Here is a 23,910-nt window from a genome sequence, read left to right as displayed (position 1 = left end):
TTGAGTTTTGACCTGGTCGAATTGTTTACATTGTTATTGTGACTTTTGTGATGTCTTGCAGTATATATTGTTGTGTGTGTTGGACAGAAGAGGACCCAAAAGCAATGCTCCGGTAAAACAGGTTTTATTGAGGGGAAAAAGGGAGTTGAGGGAGTGGTGGATGCCGGGGAAACACAGGCATGGGGGACCGAGCAGTAAGTAGGGCAGAGGGGGCCAAGGCAAGGGAGCCGAGGAACACCGGGGGGCTGAGTAGCAGGCGGGAACAAGGAGGCTGGGACGAGGGAACTGGGAGGCACCGGGGGCCGAGGGAGAGAGGAGGTGAGGGAGAACTGACCAGGGGGTTGGTGGGATGAGGTCCGAGGGAAGAGGTCAGGTTAGCGAGCCCAGCTGACACAACGGGAGAGGAAGATGAGTGAACCTGGGGAGAGACAGACAGGGTTAGTGACCGGGAGAACAGGGAACAGGGATGTTACAAGGTAAAAAGCCTGAGTCAAGTAGTGGCACCAGGTCAGGAGCAACAACAATCCAGCAGTGATTCTTTGGAGAACTGGGGTTGAAATACTGGCAGGGATGGAGTTGATTGCTGGCAGGTGTGGCAGGCAGAGGAGGTGGCTGACGAGGTGCAGGTGTGGATCGTTAGCTGGGCTCAGGAGCAGAGACAGAGAGAGGGGGAACACAAGCAAGGGGAGCAGAGGAGACACAGACAGGCAGACAGACCAAAACACAAGGGAAAAACAGAATCAAAAGAAAAAAGGCGAAATAAACAGGACACTCACCGTCTGCCACCGGCTGCCACCGTCTGCCACACCGGCTGCCACCGTCTGCCACCGGCTGCCACCACAACATATAGTTTCTCACCAGTGTGGGTTTTTATATGATAGACTTTTTTCCCACAAGTGTTGCAAAGGTACGGCGTCTCACCTGTGTGGGATCTCATATGGATTGTCAAGTGACCAGTAAGTCTGAAGCTCTCCTACATGTTTTGCAAGTATATCTTCTCACCTGTGTGGATTCCCACATGGTGTGTCAATGTTAACAGAAAAATGGAGGGTACTAGGATGAATTATGCCTGTCAACAATTTAGAAAGGCTGAACTTCTAGCACAAACATTGAAAAGTTTATAGTTATTATATTTTCTGGACCACTCCTGAAAAAGGATCTGGGATTTGGCTTTTGCTTTCAAGTGAGCAGCAGTTTGCTTGTCTGTAGAATTCTCGATTACTAAAATCAGTGTGAGCTGCAGCCCTACGCAGTACCAACACAAACTACATTTTACTCATTAGCGTATCAGGACTTTTTCTTGCGTATCGGCACTTCTCACAAGCTGTTGGTACTCTTGCCTGCCCTCTCCATCAGCAGAGGCGGAGTAGGGAGAAGATCAGGTTCTTTTTTTATCCAAGCGTGTGCATAAAATTGCTCATCCATATCACTTTTCATGAACCAACCAATACACAAATCACAGCCTGGATGGGACGGGACATACAAAAAGGTTTATGTGGTACAGCAATCTTTAGAAATGTTGAACTCGTTCTGCATGAATGGTTCTGATTATTGAGACCATTCACAAGGATTTAATAAATGAGAACAACGTACCATAATGAAACTGCTGTACCTGTAATTAATATTAAACTAGTGGTAAGATATATATATATATATAGGATACTATTATCGGAAATTATAATGAAGCCACTAAAGTTTTAAAACTTAACTTTAACAAGACAATCAGTTCAATTGTTGAATCTTAATAAGCTGTTGAAATAGGCCTGCTATGAACAATCTGACATTATCCAAATAAACCTATATATATTTGTATCATATTAACATTAAACCTTTTATTTAATGTTGTATTAATATATGCAGTACACATTGCCTCCGTGCTACCATTATTTGAATCCCCCCCAGCTCCACCCACTGCGGGTGTCCGTCTGCCTTCTGGTCCCATTGTCTGTTTTGAAAACCAAAATATGGTCACCCTGCTATACATAGTTTTTCAATGAAATCACTTAATAATAAATCTTTTTTTTTTACGTGCTTTTTTTCAATAGGCTGTAACATCATTTAGAAATGAAGCACATACCTGTTTTCTCTGTTGCTTGGAACAGCCACTATTCTGCTTCTTATGTGAAGGAATCGGGTTGGGATGTAGCTGCATGCATGCTCCTAAGTCTCTCTCCGACTACAGCGACAACACTGCAACTACCAAAATGTAGTCCACTAACACCATAAAACAACCAGCTCCCAGCACAACACAGACTCCAACACAAATTCCAACATAAACTCCAGTAAAGTTAAAAACCAACAACAAAGTTTTATGTGCTGAAGCCCATCAACATTAGAAGTCCTTGAGTCACAGAGAGACCTCTGCTTTGTTGCGGAACCAACAAAACCAACAGAGAGTTGGCTTTCATCCTACTGGACAAGGAAAATAATATTACTGCAAAGCAAGTGAAATATATTGTGGTATATACTGGTTGGCGTAGCCTGCGAGCTAAATAGTATAGTTGTATGGCTTTCCACATTACTTCACTTAGTGAAGTAGTATATAGATCTATTAGAAATAGTAATATAGATCACGTTAGCTAGTGAAGTTCACTAGCTAATGTGATCTATATTACTATCCCGTGTACCACCAGTTTCATGTCAAAGTGTTGATTTTAGCCTGCAGGAAATGATGCAACGATACAAAAAAAAAGTGGAGCAGTTTGTTTACACTGCCCTATAGTGATGCACAGCAGAGTCAGCCAGCTATCATTAGCATGTATTCACCGCTTCTGTTTGCTTTGTAACGTTCAATTTAGATTTATTGTGGTTTTACTGATATACAGGTCAGATACACAGCTTCTCCACCGTCTTGGTCGCTGTGACTTACGTGACTCACATAATTTACAATAAACATCTGTGTTGTTGTCCTGCACTGTTATGTTGCACAGGACAACAACACAGTGGAAGGCCCATTCCCTACAGTCTTGTTATTTACTGCAGTGTGGCCACAAATAATAATCAGTCTGGCTCACTAACCATTTTGTTATCATCCACTAGCCTACATTTAGCTGTGCTCACGTTGCTGAGCTTCTGATGAAGTACATACAAATAACGCTGGTTACTGGGCATGGATTAGTTCAATCTTAAGCTGATGAAAATATTACTGTAATGGTGCAGTTGGAGTTTACCTGAGTATTTTCCAGGAGTATTGTGCCAATATGCCGGCTCGTTACACTGTATGAAAGGTAACATTATGGAGCCGGAAAGGAAGTCAGATTTAAACTGGCCCTGAGCCAGGAATGTGCAACAGTCGGAACATGTCCGTGTGAAAAAATAACAAAAGCATGTTTCCGTGTCTATTTAAATAACATTATGGACTAATGATTAATTTGACCGTTCATACAATAAATATATATTTTGCTAATAAAAGCCTACTTATGTTATTTTACAGTAAAATCAATATAAGGACCCACACAGGAGAGAAGCTTGCAAGATCTGCAAATATGGTGGATAGCACTGTGTCCTCACAGCAAGAAGGTCACGGGTTCAAACCCCGGTTGCCCCGGCCTTTCTTCATGTTCTCTCCGGGCGCTCTGATCCTAAATTGTCCTTAGACATGAGTGTGACTGGTTGTTTGTCTATGTGTGGCCCTGTGATGGATTGGTGACCTGTCCAGGGTGCTCCAGCCCCCGCGACCCTGTACGCAGGATAAGTGGTTGACGATGGATGGATGAACATTTTAAATAGGCCTATGTCATGAATTAAACTGTGGTATTTCTGCTTATATGATTTGAATATTTGTTTGACCACTGTTTATTTGCTGTTTGTGCAGAATCATTACTTGAGAAGTAAAAAAAAAAAAACCTCTCTGTTAAAAATAGTAGAAAGGCGTACCAAAGCGAGGTATATGTACAGTACACCCATGCTGCTGTTTTTAAACACATAAAATGCCATCAGTTGAAAGCGGAACCAAAACCTCCCGCGATTCCACTGTCGGAACGTAACAGTGAGACATCCAGCGGAAGTAAACAACGCGGCCGCTTGTAGCGTTAGCTGCGTGCGTGTGTTGAATTAGCTGGAAGACGGTAGCCATTGTAGTCGTAGCACAGCTAAATATTTAATTTGCAACTAAGCAACAATGTCTTCGGTTGAGTATCTGAGAGAATTTGTTAACGAGCGACTAACTGCTGCTGATAAAGAAATATTAGGAGTTTTTAGAAAAACTCTGGTCCAGTACGAGGAAGAGATCGATCGTCAGCGCAGACTGCTGGATATCGCTTGGAAACCTGAACAGTTACACAGAAAAAACCGAAAACGAAGTAATGCTGATTATATTTTTAGGCCCAATGATGTCTGTTTGCTTGCATTTATACAAATTGTAATTACACAATTGTAAACGTGTATGCAGTGTTTTAATTCGTCACCACCTTACGTTACTCAGAAACATCTATTTTACAGCTGTTGTTACTTTGCAGGTTAAGATTAAAACAAATCGTATAATGAGCTTATAATACTATAATACAATGTATTGTCCTCCAACAGTGGAAGAGTTGTGTAAACCTTTTGCTCGCAGGTTATCTTTATCATCACAGTAGTATCCTATCTTTTGTTCTCTGGCCCTCCAGAGCTCCCACAGCAACATGTCTATACAGAGGAGGAGTTTCTCGCTGACCAGCAGCTCTGTGTTCAGGAGAGGAACTCCAGTCTGGACCAGGAGGACCCAGAGCCTCCACAGATTAAAGAGGAACAGGAGGAACCCTGCAGCAGTCAGGAGGGAGAGCAGCTGGTACTGAAGCAGGAGACTGATGTCTTTATGTGGATTCCTGCTTATGAGGAAAGTGACCACAGTGAACCAGAACCAAACAGAGACCACCAGCTCCTCTCTCACAGTTCTCATGTAGCTGAGAGACAAGATCAGAAACCAGAACCAAAGAAAAGACATCACAAAAACAGAAGTCACAGTAACAATGTATACAACTCTACCAGGTCAGAGATTCACCAAAATCGTCACACAGGTGAAAATTCTTTAAATTGTGATACATGTGGAAGAGCTTTTAAGTTTAAGTCAGAATTGCAGAGACATATGAGAACCCACACAGGTGAGAAGCCGTATTCATGCACAACATGTGGGAAAGATTTTAGATATGGCTCTGCCCTCAAAGTCCACTTGAGAACCCACACAGGTGAGAACCCATATTCATGCAAAACATGTGGGAAAGATTTCAGAGCTAGCATTGTCCTGAAACGTCACATGAGAACACACACAGATGAGAAGCCTTACCTTTGCAAGACATGCGGTACAAGATTCCGTCAATTATCAACCTTGTCAAATCATATGAGAATCCACACAGGTGAGATGCCATATTCATGCAAAACATGTGGGGAAAAATTCAGAGTTAACTCTCACTTGAAACGTCACATCACGACCCACACAAAGGAGAGGCCTTACCTTTGCAAGACATGCGGAAGATCATCCTATAACATGTCAGAATTGAAAAGGCATATGAGAATCCACACAGGTGAGAAGCCATATTCTTGCGAGACATGTGGCAAAGATTTCAGAGTTAGTAGTGACTTGATAATTCACATGAGAAGAGCCCACACAGGTGAGAAGCCTTACCTTTGCAAGACCTGTGGAAAAACATTCTATGTCATGTCGTCCTTGAAAAGGCATATGAGAATGCACACAGGTGAGAAGCCTTACCTTTGCAAGACCTGTGGAAAAACGTCTTGTGACATATCGTCATTGAAAAGGCATATGAGAATCCACACAGGTGAGAAGCCGTATACTTGCACAACATGTGGGAAAGCTTTCAGACAAAGTGGTCAGTTGACAGTCCACATGAAAAGAGTCCACAGTGGTGAGAAGAAGTGAAAAATAGCATTGGTATCCAACTGTCCCTCCTCCATTTAGTCTCTTTGGACTGATTACATATGTTGCTATATATGTTCATAAATTCTGTTATATATTATACTATACTTACCATCTTTTTATAATATCTGGTCTTTAAGAACATTGTCTGGTACCAGAAATTAAGAGAATGTGGTTGTTGTTTGCAGGAAATATACAGTATCTCAGAAAAAGGACATGATGTTGAACTGTTGAATTGTGTCTAGCAGTAATTTTGATCCAAAAGTATGTTTTCACCTATGTTTTCACCTACTGAATGAAATACACTTTTACAATAGCTACATCTCTGTAGCTGTATGTATACAATTTCCTATTGACAAGAGGTCACGATATATTAGTATAAAGAAGTTTATAGTGAAAGGAGTTTGTTCCAAACTGACTGTTTTTCTTTAAATACATTCTTACTAATACTTTTTACAACTTTTACTCGTTACCTCACTCATTAGCGGATTGTAATCTATCTGATGTTGAAGTAGGGCTGGGCAATATGGCCCAAAATGTTATCTGTATAAAAAAATTAATATCATTCGATATTGATAATTATCACGATAAATGTCAAATCATTATTTCTTTAAAGTTTAAAGGCTGAATTTTGCTCCTGAGTGAGTGTTGAAGAAACCAGACTGTAAATAGTCAGAACATGAAAAACACTTGCCAATCACTTAACAAATTTGAGGAACAACATTCAAAACAATTATGACATTTTTTTTTCAACAAATAACATGAGTAAAATTAAGTGAAAGTCTCTTTTCCTCAACAAAATAAATATATTCATAGAAAAATTAAGTGCTAAATTGTTCTTAATTCAAATTAATTCAATTAAGTCAAACATTTATTGAATGTTTATTGAACATTTGTTATATTATTATTGAACAATATTATATTGTGATAATTATCATTATTTTGTTGCCCAGCCCTATGTTGAAGCTGAGAAACACTTATCTAGTTTTTTTTCTTTTTTGTCAGCAGCATATCATTTAATTTTATTTTTTGGTGTACTTTGTAGTTTTATCAACTTGATGTAATTGTTGTTTAGGGTTTTAGAGGTGACACACAAACACAAATTGGAGATGCTGACTACACAGTTCTGTTAACAAAAATATATTTTAAAATTTTCAGTTATTTAGACTGATATTCCCAATTTGACGTGTTAGAGGTTTATGTAAACTACAAGCAATAAAAACTCAAGTGCTGGTAGTGCATACTATAATTAGTGCCTAAAGGAACGTCTGCAATGAAATGCTGTGGTTATAGTTATTTTTAGAGTGTCAAGTTACAACATGCAAGAGGTATTTTAATGTTGCAACTCACCAGCTGGAAGTTTACATTTAAGTATGATTTGAAGCAACATTTATTAGTGAAGATATTGCATTTAGAGAGGTGAGTTTAGAAAATGAGCAAGGATATGTAACAGTAGAGATATGGACAAGTGAGGGAAAACTTGTAATTATTTCAATCCTTGAAGGAAACTAGATTTGAGTATGTTTACACAAATTAAGGAGCTGAATGTTCATATGGCAATAAGGAAAAAGGACAGATGTAAATGGGGCTCAATAGACTTAAATTAAGATATGGACGAGATTGTATGTCACATTTTAATCAGCAATCTGTAGTTGTCAAGTAAATGTAGTAGCCTAAAAACAACAATATTTGCCTCTGAAATGTAGTGAAGTACAAGTATATGTAACAGTATATGTACCATAAAATGAAAATAAAGAAGAAATCCATCAAAACCTGATTCATTTTATTGTAAGTGTTCAAGATTTCTAATTTGTGTGGAGTTTACATGCAGTCTTAGCCATATGAGGGCAATCAATGTTGTACAATATTGAAGTAAATGTTGTTACATTCCACCACTGAATATACTTGTTTAATTTGACACACTTCCACTGATCAAACTATAAAATAATATGAAATCAAACTTTAACTTAAACTCATTGAACAGAACTATTCTTTACTATGACTACAGACATACTACAGACATACTACAGCAAGTAAGTGCAGACATTTCTTTTGGCACTAATCATAGTATACAGTATTATATCACGTGGGTTTAAAGTTGGGAAAATTGGTCTGAATAACTCGCATGTTTAAAAATGATTCTTAATTGACAGCATCATGTAGTACATCATCTACAATTTGTAAGTGTGTGTCACCTCTAAAGCCCCCCCCCCAAACAAAAAGTTAAACCAATCACAAAATACATAAAAGCAAGAAATTAGCCAAATTACATGCTGCAAACAAAAAGTTTACCCAGCACCACTAAAGAAAGAGTTTCTGTAAAGGGAACTTTAATGAATATAATGCTTCTAAAAAATTGCCTACACTAGCTTTAATATTTTAAAAAAGTCCATAATTTAGAAATAATACTGCTCATGACAATGGGGCCCTTAGGGATTTTAATACAATGTTACTAACACCCTTGCATAGGCCTGATAAAGAAAGACTAACCTTCCAGTTTTCCACTGGTCAAATTTGACCCCTTTGTAAAATGTTTTTATAATGAAAATATGGTTGTCTTTCAGCTAATTGCACCATAATAACATGGATGGTTCCATGCTATGCTTTTAGCAAATAAACAAAATTATCTATCTCAAAACTACTTGAATTGTGGGTATTTTGTTCAAATTTATTTTTAAACATTTGTGGTCAATTTTTACCCAGTTGTGGGTCAATGGGCAACACTAATGTGTTTTCCAGCAGATGAACGCACACACACACAAAACTTCAAAGTTACAGTGTATCTTGGTCACACCTTTGCTTTGCCTTTTATAACAACAACGAAAGTTTATAAAGTCTGATTTGTAAAGTCTGAGGAGTAAGAACAGGTCTGCAGGCATACTTGGGTCTGTTGATTCTCGCTCAAGTAAACCGATTTGATAAAGAAGCCACGACTACATTGCCCCTAAAGATGTTCCATATCATCCTAAAGGTAATTTGATTTGATTATCTGGATACAAGACCAGCAAGTCATGCACATGACAAACGTTTTGTCGTTAGGACATTTCTGAGTCGGATTCTGCTAAAAATAAGAAAATGGTTTCAAAATAGTACCATGACTAAACTTTGTATATACCATATACCAGTCTCTGGTAGTCAATCAGCATATATTCCTTTGATCTTAACTATAGTCAAAATAATAAATAATTAAAATTGTCCTTTCCTTTCTTCTTTTTTTTAACTCAATAAGTAGGTATAATTTCATATAAATAAGGTTTATTGACCATGAATTCCAAGAAGTGTAAAACTAGTGGTAATGAGTTAGAATGAAATTGGCTAAGAAGGTCATCACGTGACACAGCAAGTGCCTGCGTTGATGTTAACCTACTGTGTGATTGTTTTATGCTATACAATACTTTTGTTTTATTGATCAATGTTGCATTTCAATCTGTATTTCTTTATAAGTGTTGTAGGGTAATTACACAATTGTTTTAATATTGATTATGTGGAGTAGGAGCGAGACAGAATATATCAATCAATGTCATACAGAGTTTGATAAGTTTGCTCCCTGATACCGGCTCAGATACACATGTATTTGTATTTGAAATTTTTACTAGACTTGAGTTGATTTAAACTGTACTGGAGTCAGCGTCTCATTGACGATAAAACCTATTGTAAAATTCATATTGAAGAATACATGGTGTGAGAGAGAGAGGGTCCATTAGGCCGCTGGTCCGGTCTGAGGGTTTTCCACAGTCTGATATGGATTCCCGCCATCCATAGAATGTCATATGCTTATTCAACTTAAAAAAATAAGAGCAATCACCATTTCTTAATGGGTTTGAGCTTTCCAATCCAACATGTTTTTCACAGAGCATTTTTGGCGGGAGCAACCTGCAAGGAGAGTTGGGAGTTGTAGTGTTGTCCCATCTTCCTCCATTTCAGTGATCACGCTTTCATCAATAGCCTACCCCTAACACTGCTAGTGCAATAACTAACAAAACTATAGTACTGTAAGACATTATTTATTATTATTTTCATGAACCATATCAACATCATACTAATAAGAGCAATCAGAATAACAGGCAAATCATAGTAAAAAATAATAAAGATTAATAAAAGTGATCAGAATGTATTACAATAATTATACAATAGAAAATTAAGAAAGATTTTATAAAGATTTAGGGATGAATATAAAAGCAAGTTCTTACTGACAAAAAAGCACATTTTGGAGGAAGGGATGCACAGCGGTCTGATGTCTGGGGCATGAACAGAAGAATGGAGGGGATTAGAAGGAATTATGAGATACCAGTGTTGAACAGGGGTTACAGAATCACTGTCAACAATTTAGAAAAGGCCAAACTTCTACCACAAACATTTCATATTTCATAGTTCATATATTCTTACAAAGGAGGCTAAGCAGTGTAAAAACAGAATCTTAATGGAGAATCCCAAAATAGGTCAGGAGATCTGTTCGACTTACCTTTCAGTATCTTTGAGCTAAGAAGACCAATTACTAGCGCTCGCCAGATCACTCCTGGGAAAGATGGTGTATGTTATAAAATGTTGCCATATTATACACTGGGCATAATGTTAAGACTGTTAAATAGATTTTGAGGTTCTGGTCAACTTCCTTAAGTGTGGAAACAATAATTAGACCCATTCCAAAACCAGGAAAATACACCTCAGATCCTTCTAGCTATTGCCCGCAGTTAATCAACATAATGATAAATGACATTTTCTCTCAGGTTGAGCAAAGTGTAGGGAAATCTGTGCATGCAAATTTTAATAACGTTGTTGAGGGTTTATGAAATTGCATAGTTACCAGTTACATTTGTTTCTAATCAAAAGCCATTGGCACATACTCTGTTTATATCTGAGAAAACATCTAAAATTCAAACAATCATCTCTTTTTCTGTCTTTGTTACAGATTGTTGTTTGATAGCTCACCATAGGGTGCTTTGTATAACTATGACTAGAGTGCTTTCTGTGGGCCAACTTGCACCAGTGAGTCTTTCAACATCGGGTCTAATTATATGTCTACTGCTGATATCAACTATACATCTTTACAGCACAATCGTTATGAGCATTGAGGCCTGAAAGCTTGGAGGACGCCCCTCACCGGATGTCTATAGGCTAATATGCCATTCACAGTGGAAAAGACATGTACCTTTGGTGTGGGAGACCTGGGTACGATTCCCACTGTGACATCACCAATGTCTCCCTGAGCAATTTGACTTTTCATACTTTAAATATATATTTTGCTTCTGTTATTTTACAGTAAATTCCACATGAAGACCCACACAAGAGAGAAGCAGTCACTTTGTAAGATCTGCAAACATGTATGTAAAGAACAACATGATACGTCATGAATTAAACTGGAATTTCTGCTTGAATAGTTCTTTCACTGCTGTTTATTTGTTGTTTGTGCAAAATCATTACTTGAGAAGTAACAAAAAATCAGTTAAAATAGTAGAAAAGAGTACCAAAGCCAGGTAGATGTACAGTACTTACTGCTTTTATTGAACACATAAAATGGCATCAGCTTCTGCACTGTCAGAGCAACAGTGAGACATCCAGCAGAAGTAAACAAAATATAGACAACCAAAATCTAGCTTTAACCAAGTCTCATGAGTAGATCTGAACAGAGTGGCCTTTTATTGTGACCAGCCTAAGGAACACCTGTGCAATACCCATGCTGTCTGATCAGCATCTTGATATGCCACACCTGAGAGGTGGATGGATCTCAGCAAAGGAGAAGTGCTCACTAACACAGATTTGGAACAATATTTGAGAGAAATAGGCCCTTTTGTGTACATAGAGAAAGTCTTAGATCTTTGAGTTCAGCTCATGATGAATGGGTGCAAAAACAAAAGTGTTGTGTTTATAATTTTGTTCAATGTAGCTACACATATAGAGTTGGTGAATGGGATGTTATAGATACATATTCATACAATATTTGTTAATGCAATGGAGTACAAGTGGTTAAGGGTAGTAGCAAGAAGAGTTATGAAAGATACAAAGAGAATTAGTTGGAGGAAGATATTTTGTATGCTAAGCCCTGAGACTCCAGTAAGGCATATGTGGTCAGCTATACGTAGAATGTCAGGGGTATATGAAAGAGTTGAAGGATGCATTTATGTCTGGGGCAAATACGACCTCGGGGAGAGATAGGTTGTCTTATGAGTTATTTAAACATCTGGATGATATTGTACTTGATGAAGCCTTAGCTTTATTTAATACTGTGTGGACAGAGGGTTATTTGCCCAAGGAATGGAAACATGCAGCATGCAGTTGTGGTCCTTTTCTTGAACCAAGGCAAAGAAGCATCTGACCCTAGTTCAGATTGTCCTATAACGCTCACGGCAGTTCTTTGTAAAGTTGTGACTAGTGTGTTTTATAGAAACCAAAGGACTCTTTGTTGATCATCTGGAAAAGAGGGCATGACGTAGAGTTAAAAAAAAAAAAAACAGATTCCAAGAGTGTTAGTGTCTGTACAGGAGTGGTGGAATACATGGGGATTTGTAATTTCTGCCTCTAAGACTTAATATATTGTATTTGGTTTTAAAAAGTACGTTACCTAATACAGGGCTGTAAATGTATGGGTCTCTACTGGAGAAGGTGAAGGTGGTTAAAGAGGTGGTATTATGCTAATTTTCAGGTTCATAATCTTATTTAGGGGTTGTACCAGAACAGGTTGACATGGTTTCATTTTCAAAAAATAACATTTTTTGTTGTCCTGCACATTGCTGCAGCTCCTCTTTTCACCCTGTGTGTAGAACGCTTCGTTTTAGCTATGAAGTAATACATGTTTTCTCTAAATGATCTTTGTTGGGAGTTGCACATGCACGGTTCCTAGTTAAGGACTACTAGCCAATCAGAAGCAGAGATGGGCGGGCCAATGAGAAGCTCGTAAGCAGCTTCGGTTCAGCTGTATATGTTGCCGACCAGCTTGGCAGCATGGACTGGAGCAAGAGTTTCATAGACTATGCTAATAAGCATATCAATTATCGGTGTAGCTATTATGTTCTTTATAACAAACCATTAACTAAATAAAGTCTTATAGATTTCTTACAGACAAATATACATATTTATGTATATAAATATATTTATGTATATATAATATATTTATTTATATTTGTATTTATATTCATATTTATTCAAAACACATTATCTTTATCTTATTCAGTCTTATTTCAATCCTGGCATTGGCTCCTCCAAGAGGCAGAACTTCGTAATGGCTCTCTCCAGCGTGCTTGTCTTCATCTTGACACGGATGTTTCGGACTGGCCCTTTTGAGTCAGGCATGATCTGCAATTTTCTTATTATGCAATAATTGAATCAGAGGAATCCACAATAAGGACAACATCTCAGAGGTCAAGCCAAAGCCAAATAAGTCAAAGAAAATAAAGTGTGAGTGCGAGAGATTACCACTTTTTAAGATGGCTGTGTGGCCATGGGTGTGACCATCAAAAGGTAGTTTACAATATTAGTGTTGAGTTTTATGAGTCAACTGGTGGGAAACCATCATCCACAAACCATTGTATTGTATCACATGTATGACACAGCGATCATCTGTACAGGATTGCACAGGTGATGTGATATTTTCATCTGGGAGGCCTGGTGGCTGCCAGTTGTCGGGAACAAGGGATGGTGTTTCCTCTGCACACTCTGTCACGGCTTGGGGAGTTCGAAGGACTTTCTTAGTAATCCACGATTTTACCCTCTCTTGAGCCTGTTTTTTTCCTTTACCTGTTTTCTTAAGTCGTGCACCTCTACGATCTTTTGATTTAATAACTTGATGTAGCTTGACTTGGTGTGGTCTAAATGCTCAATATTATTCTGGAGCCGCTGCTGCACATTTTTCATTGTCCTGGAGTCATTCTGCTGGCTCCTCCAACAGTCCAACTTGTTCCTGAGACAATTTCACGTTGATACGTAGACTCAGTTTCTTGATCCATCCCTACTTGCACATCATTGTCTATGTAGCGTTTTTTGAGATTGATGATTCTTCTTTTTAATTTCTGGGGCTCAGTGATCACAGACATGCACGACAGTAAATCAGCCTTAAAACGTTGCTGATGTGTTTCCAGGTTGCTGACCTCAGCCCTCAGCTTATTGAGGTTTGGCTCACTGGCCTTCACTTTATATTTTAAATGGTTGACAGTTTCCATCAGGTTGGCAATCTCTTGGTGGGCCTTATTTAGCTCTTCTGTTGTTGTTTGGAGCTGGGCCTCTTGTTTTTTTTTATCGTCTGGTAGTTGTTCTTAATTCCATCATACTTCACAAGTAAAATAGCATTGGTGTCTTGTTCTCTGGACCAACACTCTTGTACTTCACATTTGTGCTTTTTTAAGGCAACTATCTCCACGTTTTTGTTTCCAATGACACTTTTACAGTGTTCTCTAATGCCAACACCTTTGGAGTTAGATCTTTATATTTCAGCTCTGTAATCCTCCTTTTTAACGCCTCTACCTTCAATTCGAGGCTTTTGCGTTGGCGAACATTTTGACATCTTGTTTCTTCCTTTCTTATTTCTTCTTCTTCATAATGTCTTCTTTGTTCTTCTTCTTTTTCTGATAATATGTTTTGTAAGTTCTTCACTACCATTTTGTGCTTCTCCTCCATCTCATGGTACTGGGTATTTATTTTTTTCACCTTACGCTGATGTACCTGTTCTAGTTCTTTAAAACGAGTGTCTGTTTCTTCTCACTCTTGCTGCAGCCTGTGCTCAAAGCCAGCTTGCATGATTGTTTTATTTTGTTCATGCTCGTGTTTAAGTTCTGCCAATGTTTTCTCATAGTCTTCCTTGTTATTATGTAGCTGCAACTCGAGTCTTGCCTGAATTGCTTTACTTTTATTCTCCTTGATCTGAAAAGATTCTTCCAAGGCAGCCTTTTCCAGGACAAGTTTCTCAATGTTATCAGCACTAGTCTTTAAAGCCCTTCCAGCCAGTTTTAACTGCCGTTTTTGGTGAACGTTCTTTCTCAAACAGAGAATGGGGGTGTGGTTAATAGTCGGACGTAATACACTACTATGACAACCAAAAACTGACCGGCTGGAGTGTTCGATAACAATATGCTGTGTTAACATCACTACACCATAAAGTTTAGTAACGTTACACTTTACTGTCGGGCAGGAGAAGGTATTACTTACCCATATTAGAAACTAATGTGCACGTATCAGCTGTTATCAATCATTCAGTCGATGGTTCTGTCACACACTGCACACAATAACTCCCACTACTTTTTATGGTGCGCTTACTTTACCGCGGGGGTGGGGGGGTGCCTCCACCGATGCATTGGTAAAACGGCCGTCAATAAAATGCATGTTGCAGACTGTATATAAGACGGTTGCAGGTGAAAGTGCGACGCATTTTCTGCCATCTGTCCTCCAACACCGCACGCACAAATGCCATGATAAAAATGAACAGCACATGAAATGAAGACCCTCTGTTAGCTAACTTTCTGCAATAACTATGCTAGCTAACTACACCTGGCAAACTACAACTTAGTTAAATTAGCTCACTAAACTAGAAAGGCAAACCAGCAATCAGACACAGAGACACATACCTACTGTGAGTTCTAAGTAAATGACATGATAAATTTGTTAGCTAGCTCACAACGATGTTTATCGGTTTGACGCTCTGACTTAACGAGGCGTGACAGCTTTTTTAACGAGGCGTGACAGCTTTTTTAACGAGGCATGACTGTGCGCCTGCGCAAGCTTGGAGAATGACATATGACTTATGGAATTACTATGGTCATACGTCACAACCATAGGTCACAACCCCACTTTAACAACTAAGCAATTTTTGCAACTTTGAGCACAGAATTAAGCTATTTGTCAAAAAATATTTGGCAAACTGTGTGGGTAATCAACATTGTAAGGAAATGACTCTGAAAATTTGAAATATCATAGAAATGTCAAAATACACTGGAAGTGGGCTTTAATTGGTTTATTAGTTGACTCTCCCTCTCTTTTATAGCTGCCACCTCTAATTGGAGAGCCTGGATTGTGTCTACCCAAATCTGGACATTTTTGCTGTGTTTAATACAGTCCCTTGACCAGAATTCTCTTTCATTCATATACTTTTTGTGTGGCCTGGAGAGCTTCCACTGCAGGTATGTTGGTGAGTCTTCTTTCATAGTTGCGCTTGACAAATTCTGTGTTGAATTCACTTTAAATATGTTAGACATTTCTGGAAACAAGAAAGCTAGTTCTGTACTGATTATTATCATAGTTGTGTCTTAAACGGCTCTATATAAACAGTGCAACAAAGTGATTGGCTCTATTGGTTGACAGAGTCTAGAATGGATTTTCTGGTCTGTGTGCAGTTCTAAAAACCAAGAATTTGATGATGTCACAAAGGCGTTGATTCTACGTGTCACAAAGAAAAAACGAATGTATACAAAAGTGTGTGTTCACGTGTGTGTACTTACTTTTAAATACATACACCATTCAACTATCAAAATGTTTAGCTCTTTAAGGACATTTATGCTTGTATTCAACCTTTTTCTGCCCTTTTTACTATTTAAAATATTATGGTGATATTATGGTGTTTTTTTCCCCAATGTAAGACAATAGAGCAGTTAGGGTCAGTTAACAGGTGGAAGTACTCTGCGGTCCGGTCTGTCCTTGACCCATTTGTTACCCCGAGAGAGACGAGCAGTAACATGGTGCGAGGGGGTTGAGGAAGACAGGACTGCATAGTACAGTGGAAATGCAGGTCCTTTTGAGGACCACAGTTCAGAGGCAGCATTAGAGACTGACATCGGAGTTTGGTTTACAAGTGAAGACGTACGCAGAGATATGTATAGATGGAAACTAAGTTAATTGTTTTGTGTTTCAGTGTCTCAGAGATGTTCCTTTTCACAGCCTGCACTAAAATTGTTATGAATTGTATTTTTTCCCTGTGGGTTTCTGGTTTTTGCCATTATTTCCTTAGTCCTGCGCTTTCGTTCATGTTAGTGTTTTTCTGATCTGCGTACTTCTGTGTTTTATCATTATGGTCTGTGTCTTAGTCCTTAGTCTTACATCTCCATGTTTTAATATAGTCTTGCCTCCTGTTTGGTCCCGTCTCTGTCCGTGCCCTGATTTTGCTGTCTTTTCATGTTTTGTGTTTTACTTTGGTAGATCTGTCCTTGTGTGTTCCTGTGAACTTTACTTCCTGTTTTATTTTGGTAATCTTCTGTACCTGGTTTCCTTGTCTAGCTTTGTTCCTGTGGGTGATTACCTGATGTATTTCAGCTGTGCTTCCTTCCCTGCTCGTTTACCCCTGTATATATTGTCCTCAGTTGTCTTCAGTCTTTGTGCCAAATGTTGTGTGTTGTTTTTATTTTTAATTTTTCCCCCTTGAAGATTTCAGTTTGTTTTTCTATTGAACTGTTCACATTATAGGTCACATTAAAGGTGGAAAAAATTCTGACATGATTTATCTTTGTCTCATTATTTTACATCATAAGAACCTGGCATTTTAACAGGGGTGTGTAGACTTTTTCTATCTACTGTGTGTGTGTGTGTGTGTGTATACACACACACAGTTTTATTTACTTTATTTAATTAACTGGATGAAATTAATTGTTCTTTTGTAATTTATTTGTAACTTTGGCAATATTGTTTTGTATTGTAAATTCATACCAGCTGTTTATATTATATTCCTAGTATTGTCCTAATACTTAATATTAATACCTAATACTGTCTCCCCTCCAAGTTCAACATTAAGGCAAGTCCAGGGTGGTATGGTCACAAGACACATAATTGTTCACAAAAAGGGGTTTTATAGATGTTGATCATAAACATCCACATTCATTTAAATTACATAGAAACATTAGCTTGGACAAACCAAAGCTCATCAAAGTAATAGTACTTTTACTCAAATAGACTATCTTTCCACCTCTGTGTGAATGTGTGAGTCTTGAGACAGTAGGTCTTGTTTTCCTATAAAGTAGAAAGTATAGGGCAGAAAGAAAAGTACACTTTGTTAGATTGGCAGGACTTGGAGTTAAGGCTTTTTTTGTTGCATCTTTGTTTGGACACAGTGAGAAATACAAATTCATCTCCAAGGCAGTTCTGCAGTTTCTGTATGACACAGGATTGTATCAAACACACTATAAAAGGCAACTTACTTCTCTCAATATTTGAGTTTTGAGGCTATCTCAAATTCCTAAGTTTTGAAAAAAAAAACACCAATTTCCACAAACAAAGCCACTTCCATGTCCGTGTTTATTTTCAAACCGGCATTTAAAATAGTGTACATGTACATCTGACGACCAATTTCAACATTCATCACCATCAAAATAACATGCAATTTTATGTTCCACAGTCTCAGCTTCTACATACTCTTCCCCACCATTGTTAATTGAACCACTTTTTGCCTCTACCTCATTAAAGTCATTTGATGGCTGGTCAATGAAATAGCTTAAGTGTCAAAGGCAAAGGTTTTATTTTCAGCAATTTCAGGGCAACGCGCAGTCTGTTGATTTTTTAAAATGATGTCCAGGTGAGTGAAAAAACTGCCCTCAGTCCAAGTTTCTCCAAATTCACATTCCTCACAGAATAAGGTTGATGTCTTCTTACAGTCCGGCAATGTAAGGTGTGATTTTAATGCGACACAGGGCTAGTGAGGTCCTCGTCCGTGTCGTAGTCTACGGCTCAATAGATCTTGTTGACTTGAGCTGAGAAAACCGCAGAACCCACTGTCGCGCTGACTCGGCGGAGGTGTGGCTGTCTTCAGTGTGCCCGTCTTATTTCCTCCTCCTGCCTGCCGTCTCACCTGCGCGCCGCCCCGCTCTGCACAGCAGCCCGCATGTGACTGCGCGCGCCCTGGCGCACGCTCGACCAGGTGAATTGAAGCTCGCGCCCAGTTCAATCGGCGGATTATAAATACACGCAATACAGTCATTTGGCTGGTGTGCGACGGACTGAGAGGACGGCAGAAGTACAAACGCATCCAATGTGAGGAACTGGGACTTTTGATTGTGACAGGCTATCGGTAAGCTCACATGGACTCTCGTTTTGGATCTTTGTCTGTTTGGGTGTAGAAATGTATTTAATGGGCTAAATGTGTTAATGTTGTGGGTAAAGCTTAAAAATGTCACTGCGTGGCTTAAAGTGATAGTAAACTGATGAGACCCAAATGCTTACATTTATATGGTTAAAGTGTGGGTTTCCTACCTAATTTGTGTAGATTAATACTTAAATGGAAACCCAAAATCCTTTTGTTAAAGCTAAACTAAAATTGATAAAATGCATAAATTGTTCTTAAAATGTAAAGGATATTCCTTAAAACATTTATAAAAATACTTTTACCTAATCTAAATATACATACTTTCTACCTTGTTGAAATACTTAACCTTACCTGTATTGGGGGAAATGTTGTTTATTAAAAATGCTTTTTAGTTTTTGTATTTAAAGCTTTTTCACCTGATGCTGATTCACCGGTACCTGTTCAACTGGTCAAAATAAATCTTTTCTGAGTGAAATCCGAAGTCTGGTCCTTTCAAGTGTGGACACTTCACAGTTAGAAAAAACACTTGACACCCACACACAGGATAACTGCAAGGACAATGAGAAATAAAAGGCAAACTAGTTAACTTACTTTTAAAGGATCTATACAACAAAATATTCTACACAGTGTACTGTGCACAACCACACTGCCTGGCTGTGTATATACTGTATTTCCTTAAATTGTGACTTGAAATTGAAACTCTGCAGCAAAACAAACACCTTACCTTCTTTAGTGTGTTGCGCGTTCCCATGCACTGTATTTACCATCTCTCTCGCACTCACTGGCTACTGGATCGCGGACTGCAAGGAGATATTCCCTGAAGTCAACAAAGTCTGTTTCTCATTACACTTGTGTAAATCAGCTTGCAGTCTGCAAAGCTGTCGTGTGTGTGTTCTGGAAAATTCACAGCCTTGCCTCTGAAAATTGAAAATAAACCTAGCAACTCTGCTTGTGAACATACCTATCTAGCACACGAGAGGGTTGTGGTTGGTGGAACCTCGGCACACCTTTCCCGGTGAGACTGACCACGGAGCAGCACCAGCTTCACAGGACAACAGCTGTAAGAATTTAGCATTTGGAGACAAACAAATTAGTTATATATTATGGGAGGAATATACAGGATCAACATTGAATGTAACAGTTGACAAAATGTTAAGACCTCAGTATAACCCCATGGTTAACTAGCACCATAAACAGCCTTCAAATTGACCATTAAAATAATTTAATCTGTCAAACAGATTCAATAAACTTGCCACCACAATACCTATCAAAGAGGTTTTAATGCAGAGCCAATGTATTGTATTAGTTTTGTCTGTGTACCTAATCAATTCTAAAGAGTGTGTAACATAACTAGCAAATGCCTTGACAAAATGACATGGTGGGTGGGGCACACTGAAATACAAATATGGGAAACCCTGTAGGGTAACGTTATATGGCCATAAATAAATTACGGTAGTTAGTATTTATTTTGACGTAATACATAAATGGATAGTGGTTCAAAGTTCTCTGAGCTCGGACAATTAACTGTTTTGTTGTTTACGCGCCCAATGCACTTCTGAACCATGCATAGTGACTCTGCAGTCCATATAGACATGGAATTTATCAAACCATTATTTACCATGCTAACATTAGCTGACTTCTTAGTTAGCAAGCAAGCTACAGTGTAGCATCAAGCACATGATTAAACAAAAGAACTAAATGTGACTACTGCAAAGCCAGACTTTCAATACTATATTCATATTCAAACAACTCACTCAACTCACCTTTTTGACTTCAGGTTCTCTTGAAGAAAACAGGAAAGCTGTCCTGGTATGTCCAACACCACCATGTGCCACCATAAATTTTGCATTGAGACCAACTTTATACAAGAAATGTAATAAAGTTAGTTGAAGAAACTATTTTAACAAAGTATGTTTTGTTCAGTTTAATCAAGTATGATTAAGATGAGCAATTTCATGTTGTCATTTTTACAGTGCAGTATATGGATTCTATGTGAGAATTTAGTTGTAACTTTGACCTGTGGAGGGCAGTAATGCGCTTAGCAGCGTCTACACTGCCGGCAAGAAGAAGTAACCAACACAATCGCTTGGCGTGCATGCACGAAGTATTTGGGAAACGTAGCCATTGCAGTCGAAGCACAATTTATTGTTGCATTTGTAATTAAGCAAAAATGTCTTCAGTTGAGTATTTGAAAGAGTTTGTCAACGAGCGACTAACTGCTGCAGCTGAAGAAATATTCAGAGTTTTTGGGAAAACTATCGTCCTCCAGTACGAGGAAGAGATCGATCGTCTGCGGAGGCTGTTGGATACCGATTCAAAAACCGACAAAAGGTTACAATGGGCAGGTGTGTAAAATGTGATAATATTTAATCGCAACGGTTAAAATGTATGACGTTAATGGAAGTGTACAAATTGTAATTGAATAATTGTTAACATGTAAACAGTATTTCAGTTCTCACCAGAAACATCTGTAAAGCTATAACGTTAGCGACTTTGCTTGTTAAAACAAATCGTATGAGCTTATTATATACAATGTATTTTCCTCCAACAGTGGAGGAGTTGTGTAAAACTCATTTTTTTTATAGTTATCATGTAGGTTTTCTTTATCATCACAGTAGTATCATGTTCCTTTTGTTCTCTGGCCCTCCAGAGCTCCCACAGCAACATGTCTGTAAGGAAGAGGAGGTTCTCGCAGACCAGCAGCTCTGTGTTCAGGAGAGGAACTCCAGTCTGGACCAGGAGGACCCAGAGCCTCCACAGATTAAAGAGGAACAGGAGGAACCCTGCAGCAGTCAGGAGGGAGAGCAGCACGTACTGAAGCAGGAGACTGATGTCTTTATGTGGATTCCTGCTTATGAGGAAAGTGACCACAGTGAACCAGAACCAAACAGAGACCACCAGCTCCTCTCTCACAGTTCTCATGTAGCTGAGAGCCAAGATCAGACAAGAGGCAAGAATGAAGATTCAACTAGAGATGCCAAACCAGAATCAAAGAAAAGACATCACAAAAGCAGCCGTCGCAGTAACAATGTATACAACTCTACCAGGTCAGAGATTCGCCATAATCCTTACACAGGTGAAAAGGCTTTACATTGTGATATATGTGGAAGAGATTGTAAGTCTAAGTCAAATTTGCAGAGACACATGAGAAGCCACACAGGTGAAAAGCCGTATTCATGCACAACATGTGGGAAAGATTTTAGATATGGCTGCAGCCTCAAAGCCCACATGATATCCCACACAGACGAGAAGCCTTACCTTTGCAAGACCTGCGGGAAAAGATACCGTCAATTATCAACCTTGTCAAATCATATGAGAATCCACACAGGTGAGATGCCATATTCATGCAAAACATGTGGGGAAAAATTCAAAGTTAACAATCAGTTGGAACATCACATGAGAGGAGCCCACACAGGTGAGAAGCCGTATACTTGCACAACATGTGGGAAAGCTTTCAGGCAAAGTGGTCAGTTGACAGTCCACATGAAAAGAGTCCACAGTGGTGAGAAGAAGTGAAAAATAGCAGTGGTACCCGACCGTCCCTCTCCATTTAGTCTCTTAGTACTGATTACATATGTTGCTATATATATTCAGAAATTCTGTTATACTATACCTCTTTGAGAACATTGTCAGGTACCAGAAATTAAGAACATGTGCTTGGTATTTGGAGGAAATATACAGTATCTCAGAGAAAATAGACATGATGTTGAACTGTGTAGCAATAATTATGATCCAAAAGTATGTTTTCACCTACTGAATGAAATACACTTTTACAATAGCTACATCTCTGTAGCTGCATGTATACAATTTCCTATTGAGAAGACGTCACGATATATTAGTATAAAGAAGTTTATAGTGAAAGGAGTTTGTTCTAACCTGTTTTTTCCCTTCATCTTAAATATTACTCAATTCTAACTGTCTGACTGTTTTTCTTTAAACATATTCTTTCTAATATTTTTTTATTTTTATTTACAATTTTCATACACTACCTCCTGCATTAGTGGATTGTAATCTATCTGACGTTGAAGTTGGGCTGGGCAGTTTGTTGTAAAAATGTTATTAGGATTTACACTTTTAATATCACTCAATATTGATAATTATCCCGATAAATGTCAAGTTATTATTCCTTTAAAGTTTAAAGAAGATTTTTGATCCCGAGTGAGGGTTGAAGAAACCAGAGAGTAAATTATGATTTTTAAACTAATCTTTATATTCAGAACATGAAAAACACTTGCCAATCAGTGGATCGCTTAACACATTTGAGGTACAACATTCAAAACAATTATGACATTTCTTTCAACAAATATACATGAGTAAGATTAAGTAAAATCATTTTTCTCAACAAAAGAAATATCTTTTTAATTAAGAGTGTATTTGTTTTAAATTCAAATTAATTAAATCAAACAATTGAATATTTATTGAACATTTGTTATATTATTATTGAGGAAAATTATATGGTGATGATTATTATTATTTTGTTGCCCAGCCCTATGTTTAAGCTGAGAAACCCTCTCACTAATGGTGGTTTTTTGTGTGTATTTTGTAGTTTTATCAACTTGATACAATTGTTGTTTTTGGTTTTAGAGGTGACACACAAATGCAAATTGGAGATGCTGACTACACAGTTCTGTAAACAAAAATATATTTTGTCAGTTATTTAGACTGATATTCCCAATTTGATGTGTTGGAGGTTTATGTAAACTACAAGCAATAAAAACTCAAGTGCTGGTAGTGCATACTATAATTAGTGCCTAAAGGAACATCTGTATTATATGTCATTTTTAGAGTGTCTAGTTGTAACATACAAGAAGTATTTTAATGTTGCAACTCACCAGTTGGAGGCTGTGTTTAAGTACGATTTGATACAGTTTGGTAGTTTGGTCAGTGGAGCTACCTGATACTGAGTTAGAATGTAACAACATTTATTCAAGTACTGTACTTATACACAACAATGATTGTCCTCAGATGCCAATATTGCATGTAAATTCCACACAGATATGAAACCTTGAACAAATAAAACATTACATTTTTAGGTGTTTCTGCTTTGGTTAATTTCACTTTTGTTACT

The 23,910-nt window shown here is 38.1% G+C and overlaps 1 protein-coding gene across 4 annotated transcripts; it reads left to right on the top strand.

Moving 5' to 3' along the window:
• The first annotated feature begins 829 nt into the window (after nt 1–829).
• LOC119892099 (zinc finger protein 135-like) lies at nt 830–23,878 on the top strand. 4 transcript variants are annotated; one of them, XM_038704197.1, is made up of 2 exons: nt 830–956; nt 4,608–6,127. In XM_038704197.1, the coding sequence occupies exons 1-2, from the start codon at nt 875–877 to the stop codon at nt 5,855–5,857; spliced, it is 1,332 nt and encodes a 443-aa protein (XP_038560125.1). In that variant the 5' UTR covers nt 830–874; the 3' UTR covers nt 5,858–6,127. The 4 variants fall into 4 exon arrangements, with proteins under 4 accessions (XP_038560125.1, XP_038560126.1, XP_038560124.1 ...); XM_038704198.1 differs by lacking the exons at nt 830–956; nt 4,608–6,127 and adding exons at nt 4,012–4,301; nt 21,493–23,878; XM_038704196.1 differs by lacking the exon at nt 830–956 and adding an exon at nt 4,012–4,301.
• The last annotated feature ends 32 nt before the right edge of the window (nt 23,879–23,910 follow it).

This window comes from Micropterus salmoides, unplaced genomic scaffold (assembly GCF_014851395.1).
Source record: "Micropterus salmoides isolate LMB-PRFRI ecotype aquatic unplaced genomic scaffold, ASM1485139v1 Ms_hic_scaffold_7, whole genome shotgun sequence".
NCBI lineage: Eukaryota > Metazoa > Chordata > Actinopteri > Centrarchiformes > Centrarchidae > Micropterus > Micropterus salmoides.
The sequence above is the reverse complement of the archived record's forward strand: the minus strand, read 5'-3'. Positions and strand labels throughout refer to the sequence as shown.

Bases quoted from the DNA above. Each gene is read 5' to 3' on its own strand.
- LOC119892099 (XM_038704196.1), top strand. From the start codon at position 4,121: ATGTCTTCGGTTGAGTATCTGAGAGAATTTGTTAACGAGCGACTAACT. The intron at 4,302-4,607 runs GTAATGCTGATT...CTGGCCCTCCAG, and splicing joins CAGAAAAAACCGAAAACGAA to AGCTCCCACAGCAACATGTC.